This window comes from Cheilinus undulatus, linkage group 9 (assembly GCF_018320785.1).
Source record: "Cheilinus undulatus linkage group 9, ASM1832078v1, whole genome shotgun sequence".
In the NCBI taxonomy this organism is placed as follows: Eukaryota; Metazoa; Chordata; class Actinopteri; order Labriformes; family Labridae; genus Cheilinus; species Cheilinus undulatus.
Genome location: NC_054873.1, coordinates 44,114,531 through 44,136,149, shown reverse-complemented (window position 1 = coordinate 44,136,149; position 21,619 = coordinate 44,114,531). Strand labels below are relative to the sequence as shown.

General features: G+C 37.5%; 3 protein-coding genes across 4 annotated transcripts; 1 reads left to right on the top strand and 2 right to left on the bottom strand.

The window, feature by feature from the left end:
* The first annotated feature begins 315 nt into the window (after positions 1 to 315).
* LOC121514855 (histone H2A-beta, sperm-like) lies at positions 316 to 2,044 on the top strand. Its single transcript, XM_041795236.1, has one exon. The coding sequence runs from the start codon at positions 1,415 to 1,417 to the stop codon at positions 1,817 to 1,819; it is 405 nt and encodes a 134-aa protein (XP_041651170.1). The 5' UTR covers positions 316 to 1,414; the 3' UTR covers positions 1,820 to 2,044.
* Positions 2,045 to 2,179: 135 nt separating this feature from the next.
* LOC121514870 (histone H4) lies at positions 2,180 to 2,500 on the bottom strand. The gene has a single exon (XM_041795253.1). The coding sequence runs from the start codon at positions 2,489 to 2,491 to the stop codon at positions 2,180 to 2,182; it is 312 nt and encodes a 103-aa protein (XP_041651187.1). The 5' UTR covers positions 2,492 to 2,500.
* A 2,264-nt stretch (positions 2,501 to 4,764) lies between these two features.
* LOC121514849 (cytochrome P450 2F2-like) lies at positions 4,765 to 21,361 on the bottom strand. Of its 2 annotated transcripts, none has more exons than XM_041795230.1 (13): positions 21,232 to 21,361; positions 20,742 to 20,935; positions 18,962 to 19,227; positions 17,698 to 17,860; positions 16,298 to 16,450; positions 15,867 to 16,027; positions 13,713 to 13,781; positions 13,464 to 13,568; positions 11,565 to 11,703; positions 11,279 to 11,364; positions 8,628 to 8,729; positions 8,402 to 8,543; positions 4,765 to 8,287 (listed from the first exon to the last, which is right to left on the bottom strand). In XM_041795230.1, the coding sequence occupies exons 3-13, from the start codon at positions 19,121 to 19,123 to the stop codon at positions 8,100 to 8,102; spliced, it is 1,470 nt and encodes a 489-aa protein (XP_041651164.1). In that variant the 5' UTR covers positions 19,124 to 19,227; positions 20,742 to 20,935; positions 21,232 to 21,361; the 3' UTR covers positions 4,765 to 8,099. The 2 variants fall into 2 exon arrangements, with proteins under 2 accessions (XP_041651164.1, XP_041651163.1); XM_041795229.1 differs by having other exon boundaries at positions 21,258 to 21,329.
* Positions 21,362 to 21,619: the final 258 nt, after the last annotated feature.

Below are 21,619 nucleotides of genomic sequence, written 5' to 3'. Positions count from 1 at the left end.
CCATCAGTCATTGTTTTTATGTGGATCATTTATTACATGATTTATTAAGATCCATGTAATCATGTTGTTTGAGCTTTATTCCAAAAACATGCACAGTCCTTGTCTATTGTACTGAATGACATAGTGGACTATGGCAACATGGTGGCGATCAGCGTCCAGCCAGCCAATCTCCCGTTGCATATTATGTCTGTTTAAAGTGATACTTGAATTTGGATCATAAGTCAATAAAGTAAAATCAATTTTACATTATCGCTGTGCTTGTTATTCTGAAAACTCACATATTTTTCGTCTACTTACATCTCCTTATGTGAGAAACTTGCCTATGTTAATGCAGTGGCGATGCACGAAGAAAACAACGAAGAAGCCGTGTGACTTGCGGTATTAGAGATGAGATAAGGTGGCGCTTGTCCAACTTCCGGTGTGAAGAGGAGGTCCCCCGATGCATCCAGGTCCCTCTCCAAGTTATTCTGGTGAGGAACTAATGTTAGATTAATAAAATTAGGTTACAGTCAAATACAGGAAGTGAAATTCTGTCAAACTTAACTCAGAATTTGTTCATGATCATAAAAACAACCAATAAGGTCACAGTTCATGAGAAAAATGACCTTGCTTAATGAACATGATCATTCTGTTTGTGATTTTTATAGACATTTTTCTGATCACTTTAGGTGACACAAGTTCAATTATTCTTGTTCAACAATGTTGTTGTAATTAATACAAAAAAAAAAAAAAATTGGAAAAAAAACTGATGTTTAATGTTAGTATTTATTTTTTGAACGAACATGGCCTTTGAAATTAAAAGATCAAGTAACTGGTTTGTGGTATTTTCCTTTTAATATAAGAATGTGATAATTTACAGGGAAATAAGTATATAATGGGATAATATCATTCTTGTTTTTGTTTTTAATAAACTAGCTCCAGTTATTCAGAAAACTGAAGTTCACAGTATTGCAGAGTACATATTTCATTTGGTACTCCAAGCCCTGTGCTAAAATTCAAAATAAGCCAGTAAAACCTCTACCACACCACATATATTGCTTGTGCAGTCATGCTGCTTCTCTCTCTGTGTGGCGGGTATGTCTGAGTGCCATGTTCCACGCTTTCCTGCCTATCTACTAGTTGTTTTTGTTTTCTGTGTGATTAAACTAATTTGATCTGCTATGGATGTTAAATACTGATACAAGTGACATAAAAAGAGCCCATAGTATTTAAAACGTAGCCCAAATCCGCGGGAAAATTGCGGACCTGGCAACCCTAGTCAGCACATTTGTACTGGGCATGTCTCAACATGCTGTGCACTTGTCTAAACATCACTTCATACTGTAGTTACACACATTTGATAATGTTTGCCAGCTGGGTGGAGCCGCGTTGATATAAAGTGAGATACAGCCCTGTGATTGCATTGAAAATAAACATGTTAGGAAGCGGTAGAAGCGGGAAGACGAGAGCCGCAGCAAAGAGCCGCTCCTCCCGTGCTGGGCTGAAGTTCCCTGTCGGTCGTGTCCACAGGCTGCTCCGTAAGGGAAAGTATTCCAAGCGTGTGGGAGCCGGAGCCAGTGTGTACCTGGCGGCTGTGCTGGAGTACCTGACTTCTGAGATGATGGAGCTGGCTGGTAACATGGCTCGTGACAGCGGGAAGAGACGTATCATCCCCCGATACCTACAGCTGTCTGTTTGCTTTGACCCGGAGCTCAACAAGTTACTGAGACGAGTGACCATCCCTGAGGGCGGCGTGGTGCCTAACCTGAATCCCGCTCTGCTGCCAAAGAGGGTCCACAAACTCGTCAGACGGGAGGGTTTAAGCGACATGTTGTGGTAGTGTGAGAAGAAACCCAACGGCTCTTTTCAGAGCCGAATTACCGGCAGAGACATTTCCTTGAGATGATCAGACTCATTCCTACGCAGTGCATTAATGACTTCTTTTATCTGGTAGGATTGAGGTAACTCGGAACTGAACGAGTAGTGAGAGTTTTAGAGCTGGATGTACGTGAATACCATGTGAAAGCCCCCCTGTCCTGAAGGAAATAAAAGTCTAGTTACTTTACCTGGAGCGGTGTTTTCTTTAGTCATAGCACATTTTGTTATCAAATGAAGTATGCAGTAATAGAAAAACATGTTGCCCTTAAGACGTTTGGGTGGCTCTTAAAAGAGCCGTTGTTTGAGGTTTTAATGACACAGTTTAACCTCCGAATCCGTAAAGAGTGCGTCCCTGTCTCTTGAGAGCGTAGACCACATCCATGGCGGTGACAGTCTTCCTCTTGGCGTGCTCGGTGTAGGTGACGGCATCACGGATGACGTTCTCCAGGAAAACCTTCAACACTCCGCGGGTCTCCTCGTAGATGAGACCGGAGATACGCTTGACTCCACCGCGGCGAGCCAGACGGCGGATAGCGGGCTTGGTGATTCCCTGGATGTTATCACGGAGAACTTTACGGTGACGCTTGGCGCCTCCTTTACCGAGTCCTTTTCCTCCCTTTCCGCGTCCGCTCATTTTGGTAGATTCAGTGAGAAACAAAGTCAAACTGACGTAACTCGCTGTGGAGGGGCGTGTTTATAAATCATTCCGGCGGACGTTTGAGGAGAAAAACAGCTCGCGCTTTATGCGCTTTTTTTCTCTTCCGCATTTCACCCAGCAGTCAATCCCTACTTCCTCTGAAAAATAAAATTAGCAGCCTTCAAAATAAAAGCCGGAGCATGCTCCTACAATGTCCGTGGGTCCATGAAGATCAGAAACGGTTGTTGCATTAATTCACCATAAACGCTGACCTTATTTAATTTTTTTGAATATGCTATAAGATATTTTAGTGGTCACTGTATTTTTATGCTATTACTTGGATGTGACAGATAAAGGATGAACAGTTACTGACAATTACATATGTGCTTTGGTTATCTTAAAATTTCTTTTCAGTTTGATGGCTTACCTGCAATCTCTTGATTGATTCTTCATTTATTTATTGATTAAATATAAGTACATGAGTTAAAAATAAGATGATAGATTACATATAAATTGAGGAGCATCATAAACACAAACTGACTTATGTCATGATCTGACCCTTTGAAAATTTAAATATTAGTTTAAGGACATAATTCAAAAGTAGACGTCTCTGCTGAAAGGTAAATAAATACATGGCTACTGTCAGAGTTCATATTAGAAAACAGATGAAATTCAGACAAAATGCTGTCACCTCATAATTAAACATTTCTGCAAAAGAAAAAGAGATACAACTTAAACATCATTGAATTCATAATGAATCAGTGCATGAGGTCTGTCATATTTAATTGTTAATATCTTGGTAACATATTAGATGTGTAACGGGGCTACCATTGCTGAGCTGCAAGTTTTCAAACATTAACCTTTGCCATTATTCTATATTATCTTCATACAAACCCACAACCTTTGCACAGCCGTGAGACCTTCACAGTTATTGCACAACGTTCTTTTTACATGATAAGTGATTTAATCTGACACTATCTCTGCAGGTCAAGGACTCAAGCTCATCAAAGTAAATCAATGAAATGAAGCACACCTGGGCCTTTTAAGCCTGTGCCTTGGCTTACCCAGCAGTTTCTGAGATATGACAATATAAGTTTATGGGCTAACGCTGGTTCTTTGACTGGGTTTCATGATAAACATGAATGACATGCTTCACATTCTAATTATTCTAAAAACAACATTTAGTAACACAGAGATAACTTTGTAGTACCCTCTTTCAATGACTGGTAAAAACAAAAAGGAAGAAATGGCAGAGGTAAACCATTTAAGTGTTTCCTTCTTCTTAGCTCAGGTCAGCTAAAAATGAATCTGTGATTGAAGGCAACTTTTGAGGGGGGTCCCAGCACATACTAATGGTTCAAAACAATGTACAACATTATCAGTCACACCTGCGCAAGAAAGAAAAATCAGAAAATTCTTAGTAAAAGCAGGGCTGAACAATATATTGAAGTTTCAATAAAATCACAATATAACCTGATATTTTCAGGAGGTACTATATTTCTTTAAGGTCAAAATATTATTTTAATTTAGATATTTTGCAGCAGAGGTGTTCTGGCCTGCTATTCATGCACAGATGTAAAAATAAAGTATCTTTGGTTCAGACATGGCCAAAACAGTGTACTCTTATCATTCTAATAATCTTTCAATAACCAGTGTAAATAACATCTTGATTAAAAGAAAATAATTAGGCAAAATATGACAAAATAATCACAATTCAATATTTATCCGGTTTGTTCAACCCTAAGTGGAAAATGCAGTAGATTTGATGTTTGAGTGTCTTTTTTAACTGTTTCTTTCTATATGAGAGTTTTCAGGGTTTCTGTGGACAGGGTGGCTGTTAATTTATAGGCATTTTAGTTACAAAAATAAAATAAATAACAATAAATAACAGTGAAAAGACTGAAAATGTTAACTTTTTTTTGTCTTGAATAATGAAACTTATAAATGCAAGACAATTAAAACATCATTTAAGGGATGTCACAACAGACCAAACAAACATTCATCATGTTAACCCCTTAACGCCTGTCGTCGCATATTTGATACAAACTTTTATGATACCTCTATCTAATCAATGTGCTAAATAAATTACTCAAAAAACTTATAAATACAATCTGACAAATGATAAAAAAAAAAAAGTCCTCAAGTGGTTTATCAGTTACCAAAAACACCGAATAAATGAAATGAGATGCTAAAAATATATTTGTGTAATTTTATGGGAATTTTTATTTTAATTTTTTTTTTTTTTCATTTTCTTATTTTACTTTATTTTTTTCAGTAGAAAGTTAAATGAACATTTCAGTTCCAAAAAATTTGAATTTTCTGGCTATTATTTATTATTTTTGTTTTCAGGCCTTAAGGGGTTAATTTCAAAGTTTACACAAGTGTCAACATTTAAATTTTCATTAGATAAAGTAACACTGAAAATATGAAATAGTATCTATAGGCTACATATTGAAGACGGTTATTTAAAAACACAAGACGGTAGTAAGTACATACACACAGGTTCCAAGAACACATTGTTTTATAATCTGGTGCTCCAATTTACTCTACAAAAATCAGTATCCACAAAGAGTAAAATCAGTTTAAATTTTTAAAAATCTTTTAATGTTGGCAAATTGTTTTGCGCCCCTTGCACCCTTTCATTGTTACTATGACATCAGAATGGCTATGTCAATATGGATATAACGATTTCTTGTTTTGGGACACTTTTAGACAAAACTGAGCTCAACAGTATCCGCCCATCGTTTTTGGCAGTTCTGGTCCCAGGAGAAAAATGTGCCATTCAAATCCACCATGTGGTGGAAATGGTGTATGGTGATTTAAAAACATTTGATTTGGTGCAAAAATAAACATATGAAAAAGGAGAAAAAGGCAAAGGTTCAAGACTGTGCTTTCTTAGAAGGATGACGAGACTGCGAATCCCATAATGCATTAGAATTTCTGTTGTTTGTTGTTAAATATAGTTTTTCAAGCTTTCAAACCATTTATGCGACTTTTTGTACCCTTACCTTTATTGTAGAGTTCACATTTTAGATAATAATGCCCTTATATGTTGTAGTAGCGGTTAAATTGCTTCATACTGCAGTGGTACGAATGGACTCCATCACCAGTCAATAGCAGTCTTTAGCTGCCGTGGCAGACATTTCCATGGTAACTAGAGACTCCACCAATCAGGGACATTACTGTCACACTAGGATTTTGGGTACTCTCAGCACAGAGGTAGACATAAACTACATGTTTCTATAAAACAATAAATAAATTAATTTAAAAAAAAAGTTAAATTTCATACAAACTTTCGTCTTCTACAGGAGAATATACCATTGTTTTACACTCAGGTATTGATGGCATGTCTGACTCAGACATGTCTTAGAATAAGCCTGATAATCAAATCCACACCAGAGAAAATGAATGTGATTTTCACATCCGGCACCACACTGTTGAGCTCAATTTGTCTGGGGCTTACAGTCTCATTAAAGAACACATATGCAGCAACACAATATTCTTACTTCATGGAATGCACACTACAAAGGCAAAAAGCAGCTCATTACATAAAATGGGCTCTATGCACGGCAGGGGGTGGCATATTTCCGGTGGAAAATAAGACCGGTTCTCAACTTCAGCCTAACGATACATGCTAGGCCAAAACGGAATCTAAACCCTCCTATACTGCCTTAATTTGTCAGTTTTGTAGGGTTTTTTTTGTTTCGATTGTTGTTTGTGTTTACTCTACCATCATCGCTTGGCATCCAAACATGCTAAAATGATGTTTCAAAAACAGGTTAAAGCACTTCTGGACATCGTTGCTGTGTGCTGAAATGTACATCTTCAGCTAAACTTAACTCATCATTGACAGTCAGCTCAGGTAACTCATGCAAACAGCGAGTAAACCGCAACGATTTTGCCATCATACCCCATTCTCTTCTCCCAACTGGAAGTGTGGGAGCGGTCTAATGCCAAATACGGAAGCAGTTTGTGCATAGAGCCCATAGCTTTAAGACTTGTTGCAATAATTAAATTCATCCCATAGCAAAAATTACATTTATTCTAGTGCAACAATACCCATCATACTAGTGCAATACCTTCTTGTTATATATTTATACTTACACATAAGCAGTTAAAGGGCATAAGCATGATTTTTTTGATGCAAAAATAATGCATCTATTAATGTCCCCACTATACAAACTGTGTTTGTGGATGTGATTGTAGTTGGTTGTTTTAGACCATCATATACAGTGCCTATAACAGATATTCACCCTCCTTGGATTTTTGCCTTTTTACTGATTAAACTAAACAGTTAAATTATAATGGCCATGATTGATGTATTAAATCAATAACAGGGTGAAACATCATCTTTCTGTACGTACTATATATGTAATGCTTATTTGCTGGAAAAAGTAGCTGAAAAGACAGTTAAGGTAGTAAGGTCTGAACCTGAGCCTTTAAGTATGTGCCCATGACGCTGAACATTAATGCTGGGTATTTTTTCTATAGGCTTTGTAACGTAGCATAATGACGGTCACTGAGTGGGTGTTTCCCTAAGTTGTCTCTGACATGTCCATAACCATTATAAACTTCAGTGGTTGTTGTGTTGTTTCCAGTATGCAGTAGTTGAGGAGATTGTGGTGATTTATTCCATCGTTTCAGCAGCTTTTAACCAGCATTAGCATCATGTGACCAAGCATAAAATAATGATGGTTTATTTAAGCTTAAGGCATTAGTCGGTGATATAGTCTAAAGAGGTTTGTGGATTTTTTGAGAGCTAATGAAAGATGAGCGGTCAAAGCCTACCAATTTAATTGGCCCGAATTGACACGTCCCCACACATATCCTGTAGACTGGCCTGATCTCATACAGTGAAAAACATATATCCTTTTCCTCTTTTTGGGGCAAGATAGGTCAAGATATATAGAGTTTCTTATTGCTGTTGCAATAATATTGACAAAGAGTTTAGAATCAGAAAACCATAGTTGGCTAGACGCCTGAATGCGTCACAGTAGATAATGCAATTGTAGTAAAGCCTAAACAGATAAAATGTTGTCACATCGCTGGGTTAACACTGTTGTTTTGTGCCATTACTGGAAGCACAAGAGGCCTGATTTCTATTTATTTGAAGAGCTGTATGAGGTACTTAAAGGAATAGTTCAGGGGTTTTTGTCATGGTTGTATGAGGTACTTAAAGGAATCGTTCAGGGTTTTTTGTCATGGTTGTATGAGGTACTTTTCAGTAGTGAGTATACTGTAGTAGATGACAGTCAGCATGACCATTGCCAAATAAGCTCTTTGGAAGCTAAGCTGTGTCTGACTGCAGAAAGGCTCATGAGAAACATGCCCCTTAACCTATTTAAAAGTCCTACAAATAAAAGTCTTGCTGCTGAAGTGTACAGTGTTTATTTGGGCTATTTTCACTGCTTCAGCTTGATGTAAGAAAACCTGTTTTTTGTTTAAATTGATGTAAAAAAAGACAATCCGAAATATTTCATCTCAACTGTTTAACACTCAGTTCTAAGAAACACTCCATACATCCTCCCTCCATAATGTCTGAACTGTCCCTGTAGTAGCTGTCTGTGTCATTCAGGCGCATTCTCCACTGTTTCTGCAGACAGCCTTACTGCGCTGCTCTGAGCTGGACTTTCATGCTGTAGGGATGTGGAGTCAGAGTGACTCCATAGACCGGAGTGTAGTCTGGCTCTCCTGCGTCCTCAGGCCAGCTGAACTTAAACTTCCTCAGCAGCGTCACCATGATGAGAAAAAGCTCCATACGGGCCAGACTTTCCCCGAGACACATACGAGGACCTGAAGCATTAAAAAAAGACCACAGAGCCATATTTAACAATGAAACCCACACTATGCCAGTGAAATTGTCTCAGAACAGGCCCAAACCTATGTTTATTTTTCATGCTGATTTACCTGCAGAGAAAGGCATGAAGGCCTCTGGTTTAACAAACTCTCCCTTGTCATTGAGGAAGTTTTCAGGGTTGAAGTCGTGAGGGTATTTCCATTGGCCCTCCTCATTCAGCACTGAACCCAGGTTAGGGATGATCAGCGTACCCTGAGGAGAAAAAACTGGTGCAAGTAAGCCAAGTACAAATAGAGATTCAACAAAGGTACTAAAGTAAAGGTCTTTTTTTCCTACCTTTGGAAGAGAATATCCCAGAAGCTCTGTGTCTTTTGTGGTACAGTGGAAGACGCTCAGTGGGACGGTGTTGGCTACCCTCTGCACTTCATGGACCACAGCCTGGATGACAGGAGAGTTAAAAAGCATGCTTTAACACATGAGCTTATTTTGGACAGAAAAAAAGTTGATATATTAATGTCACCACAAAAAATAATAGTTGTTTAAGGCTGGCCACATGCTACACAGTTTTAAGCTTTTATAAGTTTTAGGCACGATTTGCTCCCTTGCCAATCACGGGGGTGTATTCCAGGGTGAAGGCTTGTTGTAAATCTTATTTTGTCTAAATCCCCAGGCGGGTGGGGACATGATTTTTTTACATCCAAATCAGGTAGCAGCCTCCAAGACCTTGAATCGTAAATATCCAAAGTGATATTTATGATTCCTCCAACGGCTTACCCACTACCACCAAAGTGAATGAGCTGACCGGGTAGCATCATGAGCCAGATGTTACATACTACTTTAACTACTACATGCCAGGATAGCCTGTAGTCAAGGGATGGCAAGCCAAGGATATCAATCAATGTTTGTTATTCTTCTGAAGTCACATTTGATCACGCGAGATTCTGTGAAATCATATGTGTGAGGAATCTTCACTGTAAGGCTGTATGCAGGTCGGCAGGCAAGGGGAAATAAAGGGGAAAGCTTTCTGGGGACCAGACAATTGGGTATCCCAGGAAAGTCAGGAAAATCATGACCCATTGTAAAGTTGAGCAGTTATAATCATATTCTATACTTACCTGAACAATAACGACTCTTATTAAAGCAACAAAAATGTATTTCATTTATTTATGCTGTAGTACAGTTTAGCTTTTTAAAAGTGTGAACCCATTTTCTTAAAACAGAATTACCCTTTATTGGTTAATACTGTGGATCAGAACATTGATGCCAGGATAAAAAATAATTCCACACTTTTAAAATACAGCAAAAATGGGAAAAATTGGGTTTATAGTGGCAGAAATTGGCAGAAATAAGTGGTGTAAAGAGGTTAATGAGTTGCAAAATTTGGGTAAAGAGTGCCAAAAAATAGGTTGAAAGAGGCAAAAACTGGGATAAAGCAGCAAATATGGGTTCAGAAAGGAATAAAGTGGCAAAAATGTGTCTTCAAGTAGTGAAGTGTTTAAAAAGTGGCAAATATTGGTCAAAAGCGGAAAAAAAAGGTTATAGGAGGCAAAAGCAAGAAATATGGGTTAAGAAAGGAGTATAAAAGAAAATGTGTGTTAAAAATGGGGAACAGTGGTTAAAAAGTGGCAAAAAAAATAGGTTAAAAGAGGCAAGAATTTGGCTAAAGCAGCAAATAGGGGTAAATGAAGGAATGAAGTGCCAAAAATGGATGTTAAAAATGGTTAAAAGAGGTTATAAAGTGGAAAAAAGGGTCAAAAGTAGCAAAAAATACATCAAAGAGGCGAAAACTGGGATGAAGCAGAGAATATGGGTTGAAAAGGGATAACTTGGAAAAAATGGGAAGTAAAACTGGTGAAAAGCAGCTAAGAGTTGCAAAAAAAAAAGCAAAAAAGGTTGTAATGTAGAAACAAATGTCGAAGCAAATGTGGCTTAAAGGGAACATATGAAAAATCCCTTTTTCAGACTTTTCTAACAAAAAATATGTGCCCCTGGCCTGTCCACAATCCCCTCAAGTACCAGAACCCCCACCCCACCCCGCCCTTCTCCACCTTTCAGAAAATGTGTGCTGAAACAAGCCGTTCTCAGATTTCCCCCTCCTGATGTCATGTGGGGAGTTAGCCCCACCTCCAGGTCCTGTTGGCCTGGCTTGGAAGAAAGTTCCACCCTCCTCTCCTGATCCACTCTGCAGCTGAGAGAAAGATCAGGAGAGCCACATCCATTTCCTGAGAGGGGCAGAGTCAGGGATGGAGTTGGACAGCTCAGTAACATTTAAAGCCACAGACACAGAGGGGTTTTTAGACAGATAAAAATCCAATAGTCGAGGGTTTTTTGTTTTGTTTTGTTTTGTTTTTTTCAGCTCAAACTTCACAGGCATGTTTTGGGAACCACTGAGAACAATATAAACTTGTCTTAAAAGGGTAAAATACATCCTCTTTAATGGGAGCCAACAATGATGAAGAAGACTTAGAAACTGGCACAAATAAATAATTTCAGCATCAGAACCCAATTATAGCTTGACACACTTTTCAGCTCCAAAAACTAAGTAACTATTAGCCAGGATGCTGACACCAATGCTACTGATCCAGCACACACACATTGATATCATCAATAAATCAAAGCTAAGGAGGGTCCATTCTCTGTTATTTCAGGGGCCCAGTCAATTCTGACAGCAGGCCTTTTGGCAGGTGTGTGGTCTCCAGTGGTCTGACAGTCTGGCTGAGTCGTCTAGCGTGTGCTCAGAGGATTTAAGATGAAAAATCATTTGGAATTGTCCTTTTGTCTGTGGTCCCTCGTGTTTTTTAAATCATTTAAGATCTGAAAATCGTCTAGTGTGTGGCTAGCCGAAGAGTACTAATTATGATATATATATATATTATACCACTAAATGATTTTTCTCACCAGATTTATTCATTGATTATTTCAGTTTTCCAACTGATTCCCAACCTTGAACAAGGGAAGTGACCAGAGGAGGTGAAACATCTGTTTACCTGCATGAATGGCATGCTGTGTCTGTCGTCAAAACTGACCCGATCTTTTCCTTCCAACACAGAGTCTATCTCCTGCTGACAGCGCTCTGAGAGAAACAGAAGAAAGTGTGGAAAATAATACTTGATGTCACAAGCTGAAATTCAGCAGTATATCTGCTTTAACTCTCAAAGACAATTACATGATCAACAACATGATTAATAGGTTAAGAAAAACCACTTAGTTATATGTATCTGAAGTCACAATAGAAAGAATGTTTTTGACAATGACTAACACCAGTAGACTTACCTTGTATGTGTGGGTACGTTGAAAGGTAAAGGAAACCAGTTAGTAGGGTGTTGGAGGTTGTGTCAGTCCCAGCAAAATGAAGGTCCAGAGCATACATACGCAACTGTTCCTCTGAAAATGAAGAACGATCCTCACTCCTCTAAAGAGAGGAGATTTTGTTAAGCCCTTTTATTCCATCACACTGTATTCATAGCCACAATTTTGCATTAGAGTGCAGTGATAATTGTAGTCAAAACTGAACACCAGTTCAAGGAAAGGAAAAACTGCTGACTCAAGGCTCTTGATTGTCAAATGATTTTCTACATGACAGAGGTATTCATTTATTTGCCATTTAGTTATAATGGAATTAGAAATATAAATTGTCTACAACAACACACCCAGTTTTGACAGTCTAAAGCAGGGGTGTCCAAACTTTTATCCACTTAGGGCCGCATGGAAAATGTATTAGGATGGTGGGGCCACTTTTATATGCCTCAACCTGAGGATAGTAGAGTTAGTAAAACCAATGTTATGATGGTTAAGATATGTTTAGTGATTGGGTATGCTTAAATGTATAGATAATGGCTGACAAGGCAACTAGCCAGTCATTTTAAGGATTTTAGGGAGGCCAATCACATTCCAGGGGGCCCTGGTTAGCCCTGGCTACTTGTGGGACTAATAAAGGAATATCGTATCTTATGGAAAAACAGAAGTTTCCTGGTCCAGTCCAGTGATAAAAGTGTGTTTTGTTAGATACAAAGAAATGTGAGTGAGAAGTGTGATACACGTAGACACATATTATATGCACACATGGACTGAGAGGTATAAAAGCGTACGATCAGCTTAAAATAAACGTAACGCCAAGGCTACATTTAACTCGTTCTGACTCCTGACTCGTCTTTTAACGTAGTATTTCTTGCCACAACAGTAGTTTCTGTTTTTTGTGAAATAATTTTGTTTCTGTGTGCAACGTAAACTAATGTTAGAATCCAAAATAAAACTAGGTTGTTTTGATAGCTATGTTAAAAATCCCTCGCTCTATTTTAACTTAGGAATTACTTTAAAAAAAACTTAAAATTTTTATTGGGGGGTTAACAATTGTAGGTAGAAACAATGGTAGTACTTTAATTTAGTGGGCCTTTATTACCTAGTGATTTTATACAAACAAGTGTAATTATCTATATTTCTCAGGGATGAGTTGGTAATTATTGGTTAATATGTTTGCATTTTACCCAGTAATAAGTTTGTTATATCAAGAAAGTATTGACCAATGAATAATGCATTAATTATCAAGTAATTCCTTGTAAAATTGTTTCAATTCTCTGGAAATTAGATGGTATTTTACCCTAACCCTTATGATATTGCAGCAATTCTCTGGTATTAGATGGTACTTCACCGAAGACTTTATTATAAATAAGATCATATTTTTGTATATTCTTTATTTTGGCCTACTTAATTATAATTTTTAGGGTTTGGGTAGGGGTAGGATAAAATAGCATCTAATTACCAGAGAACTGCGACAGTATTACAAGAAATTCCTGGATAAATAATACATAATTACTTGGTAAATACACTCTTAATAATACTATATTTCTGAGTTATTACTTGGTAAAATGACACAAGGTAGTTTCAACCCGATTCTTGAGAAATTACTAAATAATAAAATAATAATAATAACATACCATAACATAAAATTACTAGATTATTAGGGCCCACTATAATAAAGTGTTACTGAAAAACTTGAATGTCTTTTCCATACATGACAGAAGTTCTAATTTGACAAGGCTTGTTTTAGCTACTTTGTCACTTCTGATTTATCAGAGCAAACCTAGGGGACATGACTTTTAATAAACCCTAACAGGTGAATAGTAAACACCCATCTTTACCCAGGCTTCCTCCCCCAGCCACACACGTACACACCTTATCAAGTTCATCCAGATAACAGTCAACAAAGTCCCGTGGATCTCCAGGGACTCTGGTCTTTTTGTGCTCTGCCAACAAACGTCTGGCATGCTTCTGACAAGTCTGAAAAACAAGAGGAAACACTCAATATTAGGCTTTCAATGTGAACACACTTCCTTAATTTCACATGTAAACCTCAATTCTACATTTTATTCCACTATTTTCATAATTTTCTTGATAATATTTTTTTAAACAAAAAAATCAAACCTCAACATTCTTAAAGGCCTTCCTGAAGGGCAGTGGCAGGGTGCGAATCATGGGAAAAGAGTCATACAGCTGGAAAAGATGAACAGATTTATTGATATGCACCCAGACATGTAGTTTCACTTCTTGGCATGAATTTCTCTACAATATGATTTTATCTAGAACACAGATGACCTTGCAGTTAGGTTTGTACTCCATTTACAATGGAGGCCTAGATTAAAGTCTGATCTGTGGCTCTTTTTCCACAAGTTATTCCCCTCTCTCTTTTGTCCCTGTTTAAAACTTTAACCACTGCACTTCTCTCTAAAACTGTGCAAAAAAGCCCAAATCATTCTTTAATGGATGATTTTTATTCTCAAAAATATCACTAACCTATCTGACCTTGACAGTTCTTTATATGCTCAGTTTTTTTGTTTGTTTGTTTGTTTTTTTTTCTTGTTTAAAGCTGGAGGATGACATTTAAATGTCCTAAAGGGAAACTGAGCAAGTCCGTCCATCTTAAAGGGGCCTTTGATGTATTAGGCATAGCAGATCCAACAGAGAAACACTGAGGCACATGGAACGATGCACGTCTGGCAGCACTAAATGCACAGCTCTCCCCCAGAAAATCCTGAAGGTGAGTGTCCGGCCATCAGTTCATGACCTCAAGCTCTTGCACACTTGGGTCATGCAGCGGGGCAATGATGCGAAACACACCAGAAAGTCCACCTCTGAATGGCTTAAAAAATACAAAGTTAATTTTGGAGCGGTCAAGTCAAAGTCTGGACTTAATTCTGATACAGATGTTATGAAATGCCCTTAAACAGGCTTTTTGTGTCTGAAAACCCTCCAACATTGCTGAATCAAAGCAATTCTGCAAAGATGAGTGGGCCAAAATTCCTCCACAGCGATGTAAAGGACTAATCCCTTAATGAAATCATCCCTTTAAAACTGCATTTCATATTTACTCAGGGTTATCATTGATTTGATGCATTTGAGCATTTGAACATTTGAGTGTGACATATATGCAGCAATTAAGAAATCGTAAAGGGGTAAATACTTTTTCACAGAACTGCAGATGTATAAGGAGGTCATAAAACAACCACAAGTTAGCCAAAAGATTAATTGTTATCACTCGAATGATAATGATTTTTCCTTTATCAATAACATCTGTTCACAATGTCATGATGTGCAGGAATTTGATCTGCATCAAAGACGTATAATCTTATGATATTCCCAGACCGTACTTTAAACATAACAAACATCAAACTTGCTCCTGTGCTGGTATTGTAACTGTCATTGGCATATATCTAAAAGCAGATGATTGTATTAGTACAGTTATTTCTTTAAAGCTCACAGAATAAGTGACTAAATTTGTTCAGATCACTGCTATCAGGCCAAACCCTTGTATCTCCAGAATCACCCCTTAAAACAAGTATTTTTTTAAATTAATTTTTACACTGAATGGTGATAGTCAGCATCTTTTTGACACGTTTCATTGGTTTAAGATTTGTAAACTCCAATGACAAACATACAGGGTGACCTATGGTGCTAATTTATGAAAAAAATAAAATCCTGAAAAATGGCAAAATTAGGTTTTGGCCTGATTTCAGCAAAATGTTTTTTATGTCAATACTTTTTTTAAGACATGTGTTTCAAAGTTATATGTTTATTATATCAATAAAGTATTAAATGGAACAAACACTTTAAAAGTCATGATGTAATTAAGACTAATGCGAGGAATAAATCTATCAAAATGTGTAAATTGCATCACACCTGTTGCACCTGATGGTTGAAAACAAGAAGTTACCCAAGATTTGGTGCCAAGGCCTTATATCTTTGTCTCTGTGCCAACAAAAAGGAATGGGTATCTTTCAATTAGATATGAGTATCTTGTAAAAGTTTAAATTCTGCTAGCATGACAGTACAGCCTACACTACAAAAAACACAAGACGAATACAGGTGCATGGACAGGCCCATGGACAGCTGGATGAAGGGATATAAAATCCACAGCTATGAGTTCATGATTGTTTTATTCTTTAACTTCAGCGTAGCAGTAGTTTCAGGACGCATGAGAAGAGTGAGGGTAGGGATGAGCTACATTAGATCTTAAGCCAAAAATCAGACATAAGTAATAGAAAAAAACAAAAAATGTCTTACAAATGCACTTAAACTCACCATGGCCCATGGTCCATTGGCTATCTTTGCATTCTCAGTGAAGCAGCTGACAATCACTTTAATAAACTCGTCATCGTAGTCATAGCGAGTACCAAAAAGAACCTGGCAGATGATGTTAGAGGCCGCATTATGAAACATGAGCTGAGGACTGAATTTGTTGCCTGTAAAAGATAAAATAAAGTTTAATACAATGCTGCTCAAGAATAAAAAATCAGAGTGAAATAATAATAATAATGATTGTGATGATGGGGAATTATGAGGGAACATGGAGATAGAAATGAGTAACTGTAAAAGTTCCTTCATAATTCTCTGACTATGCCATTATTTGAAATCATTGGTGTTTAGATGTTAGTGTCACAAGTCAAAGCTAGAACATGTGCTTGATGAGTGATCTTGGACATTAGTAATTAGATTTGACTCAGATGACAGACCAGCGCTCTCCTCCAGTGTCTTCATGATGTACTGTAGCTCTCCATGGATTCTGTCTTCCATTGAATTCTTCCCCATGCCAAAGTTTCTCAGAGTCATCAGAGCAAAGCGGCGATGCTCCTTCCAGCTGGGGCCGTAATCTGCCAGGATCACTCCTAAAAACAGGTTTAATAAAATAAGAATGCATTAGAATGAGTTTACAGGTCCTCCAAGGCAACCGTTTCCTTGGAATAGCCCTGTTCAATGTGATAACTACTGTCCTACTCCAAAGCTAATCTACTAACTAGTATGTATTATTGCAGTGAAATCAGAAAGTATACAGAAGCAATTACAGTAATTTGAGTAAATGGCGTTAGTTATTGTCAACCCTGGCTGCTTTTCTTTTAAGACGACTCAGGATTTAAGTTAGGAAATGTTCTGCAAATGCTAACAAGTTTGTGGATCTACAAGCTGATTTTACTCTGAGATAGAGAGACATGATGGGCTTAAAGATCACATATTTTACCCCTTTAAGACAAGTTTATATTGGTCTCTGAGGTTCCCAAAATATTCCTGTGAAGTTTGCTGCTGAAAAAAAACTCCACAATTGGAATTTTGCATGTCTAAAAACCTTCAGTTTCAGCCCTGCTCAGAATGAGCTGCTTCCACGTTTGTACCTTTAAATGTTACTGAGCTGTCTGACTCCGCCCCTGACCACGCCCCTCTCAGAAAAACTGATGAGGAGGGCGGAACTTTCTTCGCAGCTGGGAGGGCCAACCGAACCTGGGGGCGGGGCTAACTCCCACATGACATCATGAGGGGAAAATCTGAGAACGGCTTTTTTGTTCTGATTCTTCGGGGGATTGTGGACAGGCCAGGGGCACATATTTTTGTCAGGAAAGCCTGAAAAAGTTTATTTTGCATAATATTAGATCTCTAAAGGTGGCAAAGACAATAACTTTCACTTCAACTTGTTTTTCCTGGGCCTCGACTTGAGTACTATGATTTAAATTAGTGTATTTATTTTACTAAAACAAATTGTTAATAAAACCTATATTCATTTTGATTATTAGCAATCTTTGAACAATATCAACAGAGATGACTTTAGTGTTCAGTCCACCATTTGCAGAACAAAAAAAAGAGTAGTAGCTAAAGAAAGGAGCCTTAATCTTAACCACAGGTGTTTTTTCTCTCTTTTCAATGACTCTCACCTGTTTGTGATGTGTCAAAAAGCTGTGTTCTTTTGTAAGAATACTGGTATTTGAAAAATACATGTAAACTGCATTATTTTACACTAACAAACTTTGCTATCGTCACAAACCAAGCAGAGCAAGTAGCGCATTCCTCCTTGTACTCTGACTGATAACACAAAGTTAGGTGTGACTACGTGTTGTCTGTCTGATGTCATACCAGTCTGTTTCACCTTTTCTGTTGGTGGTGTCATTGACTAACAGGTCTTGGGGTCGTCCAGCAAAATCATTGGCCTTGGTCACCATGGCCGCCCTCATGGCCTCCATCCCGTTGATGAAAACAGCCGGTTTGGGGCCCAAGTACAGACTGTAGACATTTCCATAAGTCTTTCTCAGCTAGAAGATAACAAGATAACAAGTTAATGTTTGAAATATACATGTTTGTGACAAACTTTGAATTTAAAGGGTTAACTGAATCCTAAAATGAAGACATATATTCTGTTTTGCTCTGGCTGTAATGCCTCTCATTGGCACGGCATGTAGCATTGTCACCACAGTTAATAAAGGAAATAAAAAAGCAAACTATCAAAGCACAAAAAAGACAAACCTCTCAATCAAAAGTAGTAAAAATATGACAGGATAGGACAACAATAGGCCACAAACAGCAGGTAGACCACCTGCTAAAGACAAAGCTAATTAATTTCAGTGTAAATATAATCACTACATATTTCAATGATGCACCTGGGCTTGGAGAGTCTAAAAACTTTTGAAGCTAGCAGTTTTTAAAGGTTTGCAGATGTGAGCTTATATGATAGAAGTTGTATGTGGCATGCAGTCTTACAGGTTTTTTTTATGATTATAAAACTATAGCAGTGTTTCTATACATGAACTTTTAGGATACAGATGAAATGCTTGAGGAATCAAACCGACTGCTACATCTCCTCCCACAGCCATTGTGTTTATCTCTTAGGTTCAAGGAGTCTGATCCTTATCCTGACTTACCCTCCAGTACACTGTTTGATTAAAACGAGGCTGAGCACTAAAAAAATAAACCTTTTCACCTTCACTGCAGCTTGAAATGTCCCCATTATTAACTCATCAAGACCTTGAAGCTGACCATTGTACAGACATGTTGGAAAACGCCCAGAGTAAATGGACTGTGCCACTGGTTGGAAACAACCCAAGATCATAGAGAGTCATCTCTATAGGACAACCTGTTACACAATCACATGAAAACCATGGTTGCAGTGTTGTGAGTAACCCTTGTCCTCAAATGCACACGTTTTACTATTTTACTTACAGCTGATTAGTTTTATTTATGAACATAAAGCAGGCGAGTTGAAAACATTACTGCCTGGTAAAGCTCAGGAATGGTCACAAGTGTAGGTATTTCTCACTTTTAATGCATATAAAGCACTATTAATACTAAAAAACAGGTGTGCAATGACAGTTGTAGACACTGAACATGTAGCATCAGAAACTTCACGTTCAACTCACCCTCTCAAAGTCCTTCAGGGGGTTCTCTAGGCTTATCTGCAAAATGTTTCCCAATATGGGCAGGATAGGGGGTCCTGGTGGAAAGTTCTTGGGTCTCCGAGACTTCAGTTGAAGGATGATGAAGATCACGCAGATCCACAGTAAAATAATTGAAGCAAACATGGTGGAAAGGATCGCACTGAAGCAAAGAGGCAAACTCAGTGACTTGCTTTAGAGGAGAGGCTCAGCTCTAAGCCCTGCCTCTTCTGATGGTGTACTTTGCCTCCCTGGGTTGGGGGTAAAGGGGAAAAAACAAACAGTGAGAGGTCACACCCTTTGAGAGGCATGAGTTTTGAAAAGCTTTGGCCTGAATTATCTACAATTCTTTCAAATCAGTACAGCTAATAGCTGAACTATTTCTGTTATTCACTATAAAACTAAATAGGTAATTAAATGTTTTGTCAGTGTAGTGAAAGAAAACAAATGTGGTTAACTTTGTCATTTACCAAAGATATTTAATCAAACACCACAGGAAAGAGCATGTCTGACGTTCTATTTTCTTTTCCTTTGCTTGCTGTGCTTTTTAAAATAATTTTTGACAAAATATCACAAGGAAATATAATTTCTACTCCTTTTGATGATTAAGTATTTTAAAATCTATTTTCATATAAATAATATATAAAGCCAACAGAAAGTGAAGCTTGTTATCCATCAACAGTAAGATTACACAGTGCTTTGACAAAGTATTTGCCACATTTTTTTCCAAATTTGTCACACTTGTCACAATTTTTATACTGTGACAATGACCCACTCTGCACATCTTTACTTCTGAGAGACTGTGCCTCTCTAAAATGCTCCTTTTATACCCAGTCATATCACTGACCTGTTGCCAATAAATCTAATTACTTGTAAAATGCTCCTCCATTTGTACCAGTTACTTTTCAGCCTTTTGTTTCCCTGTCATTATTTTTTGACATGTGTTGCTGTCATCCAATCAAAATTAGCTAATATTTTTCATGAACTGGTAAACATTTCTAAGTTTCAACATCTGATATTATGTTTTGCTGTGAATAAAATATGGGTTTATAAGATTTGCAAACCACTACACTCTGTTTTTATTTACATTTTACACAGCGCCCCAACTTTTCAGGAATTGGGGTTTTATTAATTATTTTGTTTTCTGCCACGATGTCTGTAATTTTTTGCCATTAATAGCAAGATCAGTCCCTACCACAGCCAGCCACATGGAGGGGAATGAGATATTTTCGCCCTATATTCTAGGGCTGTCTTTTTGCCTATCTGTGGGTTTGATGGTAATATGCTGATTCCTGGCCAGTTAAAACAGGTGTGAAAGCATGTCCCTTTCCCTCCTTACATTTTCTGAATATGGAAATCTTGAGGGGGCCAGGTGGAAAGCTTTAGAGTGGCTGATATGGCCTTCAGGCCACTAAATAATAATTATCGATCTAAAGCACTCAAGTATGACATGAATGCAATATAATAAGAAACCAGGAAGGAGAAAAATATTATTTCACAGCACTTTACATCTTTTATAGGATGTGTTTATGTATCTAAGTATATTTAATCAAAAAGGAAATGCAACTTTGGTGTTTTTGAAATGTTACTGGTATACAGCCCAACTGCTTAACAGTAGTTTCTATTTGTCAAAATACCCATTACACAGCATTTTATACCTATTAGCCAGCTAACTAGCATATGTGCTGAATTAACACTATTATTTTGTTGTCTTCTGTGTGTTAACTGTTGAAATGTGTCAGTTTTATAAGAAAGCAGTTCTTACTCTATTCCTATTCAGGCACCAGTGTAACAGGTGTGTATGAGGCATAGAAGAATTAGACAAATGGACTATTTTCCAGCATTAATTCCCTCCTGCAGAAGACAATAAAAACTCTTCCATTGCCTTCTGGTATCTGGTTTCTGCACCTCTGCTCCCTCAGCGTAGCACATCAGCAACGTGTGGAGCTAAAATATCATCTAAAACACAGTAAAACAACATTTCAGTATGTATTTAACTCTGTATACAAATTACTAGCCATGAACAGCCAAAATTGGCTGTAAAAACAAATGTTTTCTATTAAATTAAACGGTTTTTTTACTCTAAAACAATGAGTATCAGTATATGAAGTCTGAGACACAAACATTGAAACCTAGTGGCAAAAATACATCAGAAAATGAACAGAAACTTATATCTATCTATCTATCTATCTATCTATCTATCTATATATATATATATTTCTCAAAGATAACGTATCTAACAAAACAATAAATACCTTTAAATTGCCTTCTGAAAACGCACCTCTGCTCCAAAACAGCGTTTAAAGGGATTTAACACCGCCGAAAACTAAACCGACTGGTTATTGTTTAAAAAAAACTGTTGACAACGCTGTAGCACTGCTGCATTTTTCCACAAAACTTCCTGTGAGGATTACGTGACAAGAGAGAATAACAGCTGGAACTACGGAAAGCCAGGATGTACACAAACCATAAAAGTGCAAACGTTCCCAAAGAACCATTCATTTCAAAACAACGATGAATTAAAGTGAGCCATTGAGTTAAAATTCACAAATACTTAACAGAATGATATAAAAAATAAAATTCTACAAAACAACTGTCAACAAACTTTAAAACGTGCATGCATTTTAACTCCTTTACACATGC